The sequence below is a fragment of the Cervus elaphus genome, chromosome 20 (genome assembly GCF_910594005.1).
Source record: "Cervus elaphus chromosome 20, mCerEla1.1, whole genome shotgun sequence".
NCBI classification, from domain to species: Eukaryota; Metazoa; Chordata; class Mammalia; order Artiodactyla; family Cervidae; genus Cervus; species Cervus elaphus.
This window is the reverse complement of record NC_057834.1, coordinates 34,717,762-34,722,163: the sequence shown is the minus strand read 5'-3', so window position 1 is coordinate 34,722,163 and position 4,402 is coordinate 34,717,762. Positions and strand designations below refer to the sequence as shown.

Genomic DNA, 4,402 nt, shown 5'->3' with positions numbered 1-4,402 from the left:
TACATGACCTCTTCACACACAGTGATCCTTCTTACTTGTGAGTGTTATGCTCTCTGACTCAAAATGATGGTATCCAGAAGTCTTGGAAACGAGCAAAGCAATAGGTGGGAGGCTTTCTTGTTCCTCCTCCTTCAACACCGTATTACAGTAGGATAGGGATTAACTACACCATATGATATAAAGGCCATTTACATCACACTTCTCAGTATATTTTTTAGACGGATGTTAGTGAGTCTACAGTTGTTTTTTTTTTTTTTTTTAATCTTGTATTGAAGATGAATACTTGTGCATTCTAAACTCTATTAAGAAAGTCATAATCTTCACAAAGGGTCATGCAAGAGCATTGTAGGAGCATTAAAACAGGAAGTGAGTGATGTGGGATCAGTATTAATTCTACTCACTAACAGGAAAGGCATTTTAATTTTCTGAGAGTCAGTTTTCTGATCTGTAACAAGTAGATTATAACATATACTTCCTAGGTCTGCTCTAATGTTCAAATAAGGTGACATTCTTAAACAGAAGCACATAAGTACATATTGAGCAGTTAACACATTTTAAACTGATTCACATTAGAGGTTATCAGTTTATTTGCTTTTCATGAGACAACTTGGTAGGCTGGAAGTCTGGGCTGAGCAGTGGGACTAAAGAAAAGATGACTTGATGGCCAAATTAAATTTGCTTTGGTCTCTGGGGCTTCATAGGTGGCGCTAGTGGTAAAGAACCCGCTGGTCAGTTTAGGAGACTTTGATCCCTGGGTTGAGAAGATCCCCTGGAGGAGGAAATGACAACCACGCCAGTATTCTTGTCTGGAGAATCCCACGGACAGAGGAGCCTGGTGTGCTACAGTCCATGCCATCACAAAGACTTGGACATGACTGAAGTGACTTGGCATGCGCTAGGATCTTCAGGCCCCTCCTTCAGGAAGTTTCAAGCTTCAGAGAAATGCAGTAGGCTTGCATTCTTAGCAGACAAGTTCAGCATCCCACATTAAACCAGGGCTTGTGAATAAAACATTCCAGTTTCTACCCTCTTCCTGCAATCCCTGAGAGTATATAACATTGATTGAGGAATCTTGTGCAAGAAAATAATAAGAAATGGAATGATTCTGTCAGAAGACCTTTATTTACAAGTCAATCTTGGAAAAAATATATAAAGCGAGGAGGCAGCTTTCTCTGAGGAGCTCACTTCTGTAAGAACATATGTAAAATGTTCAACTCAAAATCTGGCCTGAAGTGCACATGAAGATCCCCAAGCTTCATGAGACAGATGCTGTTTGCTCTTTACACAGACTTTTCTATTTAATGAAATGGTTAAACTTAGCCTGCTTTTCTTGCCCAGTCTGTGTGATTTTAGGTCTTCTCTTTAACCAGTGTCCTTGTGAATATCTTTAAGGAATTCTAACTAAATTCAGATTTGTACTGGTGCATAAAAAAAATAAATTAAAAACAGCTCTCAATACATTAGAAACATAGAAATGGTTAACTTTTTGCAAAACTTTCTTATTTGAACATTAATCGGCTATCACTTATGCACTAAAAATTGTAACTTTACAAATGCCATCTCATTTAAAAATTGTGTCCTAAGCTAAGCCAAAGATATTGCGGGGTGTTTGTTCTTTATAAAGACTGAATATTATTTGATGATTTTGTTTACTCACTCTGCTTTATAAATGCAAACAATGTTTTCCATCTATAGGTTAATATTTATTGGAGAATAGAATAAAAAATTAAGATTTGGAAAAAACAATAAAGTAATAAAAATTGTGAGCTGACTATACTAACATCTGGAAAAGGGAGCAATAAAGAGAAGGATTTTTCTGGGTTGCTAAACCAGAGAGTTAACATTGTACAGTATTTTGTACACTTACAATCTGGCTGAGATTGGGTAATAGTGTTTGCAAGAGTATGGAATTCTGAATCTATATATATTTTCCTACAATAGCCATCCAGTATTTTTCTGTCAATCAAAAGGACTTCAGTAGGCAATAATTTATGTGACCATGACAAGATACTATTTTTTTTTTAATTTTTATATTTAGAAATAACTGAGAAATATCTCTGTTCTTGAACACTGCTCATTGCTTGATCAGTTTTACTCAGGAAATTTTTCCCCACATACTTAAAAATGCAGAATCTAGATTAATGTCATGATAAACAAATTGTTCTTCCCACAACTCTTTGAAGAGCCGATTTGAACTCTTTATTTCTCAAACTGTAAATCATAGGATTGAACAATGGAGTTAGGATTGTGTAGGATACTGATATGAGAACATCCTGGCTTGAGGAATAGTAGGATTTAAGCCTTAAGTAGATAAAGGAGGCACAGCCATAGTGGACGATGACAATAATGAGGTGAGAAGCACAGGTGGAAAAAGCTTTGTACCTGCCTAATGTGGAAGGAAAGTGGAGTATGGCAGAGATGATGCGAACATAAGATACCAAAATCAACAGCAGGGGGATAACCAGGACCAATGCGCAGAGCATGATAATGACAATCTGACTAAAGTGGGTATGGTAAGATGCTACCTTCAGAACAGGAGAGATGTCACAGAAGAAGTGGTGTAGTTGGTTGGAGGAGTGAAAGGGCAGGTGAAATACCAAGGATGTGATGATCTGTGCAACAATAAAGCCACAGGCACAGGCAGCAGCCACAAGTCCCAAACACACCCCATGCCCCATGAGCACTGTGTAGCGCAGAGGGTTACAGATGGCCACGTAGCGATCATAACCCATGGCTGCCAGCAGAAAGGAGTGAGAGCAACCTAGAAAGAGGAAGGAAAACATCTGGATGGCACAGCCCAGAAAGGAGATGGCCTTCTTCTGGGCCAGCAGGTCAACCAGCATCTTGGGTACAATGACGAAGGTATAACAAGTCTCAAAACAGGAGAGTACAGCAAGGAAGAAGTACATGGGGGTGTGGAGGGCTCTGTCCAGCACAATGGTGGAGATGATGATGGCATTGGTACCCAGGGTGAACAGGTAGACGAGCAGGAAGACAGCAAAGAGCAGCCGCTGCAGCCCAGCCAGAGAGGAGAAGCCAAGGAAGACAAACTCTGTTACCAAGGTCTCATTGACACACTCCATGGAAGACACATCATCAGGAGACAATCTGAGAGGGAAGACAGTGCCAAGAAAAATCCCTGGAAAATAGAAGAATCCCAAGAAACTGATGATCATAGAACATGTATTCTCAGGTTTTGAGTTTACTCATTATTCCCCTTCCTGGTTTTTGTAAGACATAAAGAAGCATCTAAAATTATTCAAAGCTTGCATCCAACTTTGAGTTTCCCCTAAATTTTTAACATCATAGGAAAATTTTCTTGACATTTCTTTTATACAGATGTATAAAGGTTTCAGGAAACCCAGTGACATCTCCTGATTTCTGGAGAAAAGTGTTGTGCTGTCCCTGATGTTCTCTGCTTCTATAGTTATACTGTCCCATCTCCCCAACTCAAACCTTATGAAATGCACACATCTTTTCTTCCTCCATTTATCCCCCTGATTCTTTGTTCAGTGCCTAACACAATGATTTTTACTGCTTAGAAGGTACATTTATTACTAAATAATTACTATTATCTTTCTAATTCCTGGATCCTCAATTCTCAGGACTATGAATTAGTTCAGTTCAGTTGCTCAGTCGTGTCCAACTCTGTGACCTCATGAATCACAGCACGCCAGGCCTCCCCGTCTATCACCAACTCCCAGAGTTTACTCAAACTCAAGTTCATCGAGTCAGTGATGCCATCCAACCATCTCATCCTCTGTCATCCCCTTCTCCTCCTGCCCCCAATCCCTCCCAACATCAGCGTCTTTTCCAATAAGTCAACTCTTTTCGTGAGGTGGCCAAAGTATTGGAGTTTCAGCTTCAGCATCAGTCCTTCCAATGAACACCCAGGACTGATCTCCTTTAGTATGGACTGGTTGGATCTCCTGGCAGTCCAAGGGACTCTCAGGAGTCTTCTCCAACACCATAGTTCAAAAGCATCAATTCTTTGGCACTCAGCTTTCTTCACAGTCCAACTCTCACATCCATGCATGACCACTGGAAAAACCATACCCTTGACTAGACAGACCTTTGTTGGCAAAGTAATATCTCTGCTTTTTAATATGCTATCTAGTTTGGTCATAAGTTTCCTTCCAAGGAGTAAGTGTCTTTTAATCTCATGGCTGCAATCACCATCTGCATACATTTATACAAATATAATCTTAAATTTTATCCTTGCAAACACATGTAAAATTGAGTACTGTAGGAATAAAATGAATTTTGAATTTAGATTGATATAAGCTTTAATCCTGATTCTGGCATGTTCTTGTAGTAAGATCATAAATTCTCTAAGTCCCACTTTCTCATTTGTGTGATGAGAAAAGAAATTCTTGCCTTTCAGGGTTATAGAGAAAATTAA

The 4,402-nt window shown here is 39.2% G+C and overlaps 1 protein-coding gene across 1 annotated transcript; it reads right to left on the bottom strand.

Annotated features, from left to right (window-relative positions):
• Nucleotides 1-2,144: 2,144 nt before the first annotated feature.
• On the bottom strand, nt 2,145-3,083 carry LOC122677856 (olfactory receptor 10K2). Its single transcript, XM_043878150.1, has one exon. The coding sequence runs from the start codon at nt 3,081-3,083 to the stop codon at nt 2,145-2,147; it is 939 nt and encodes a 312-aa protein (XP_043734085.1).
• Between the last annotated feature and the right edge of the window lie 1,319 nt (nt 3,084-4,402).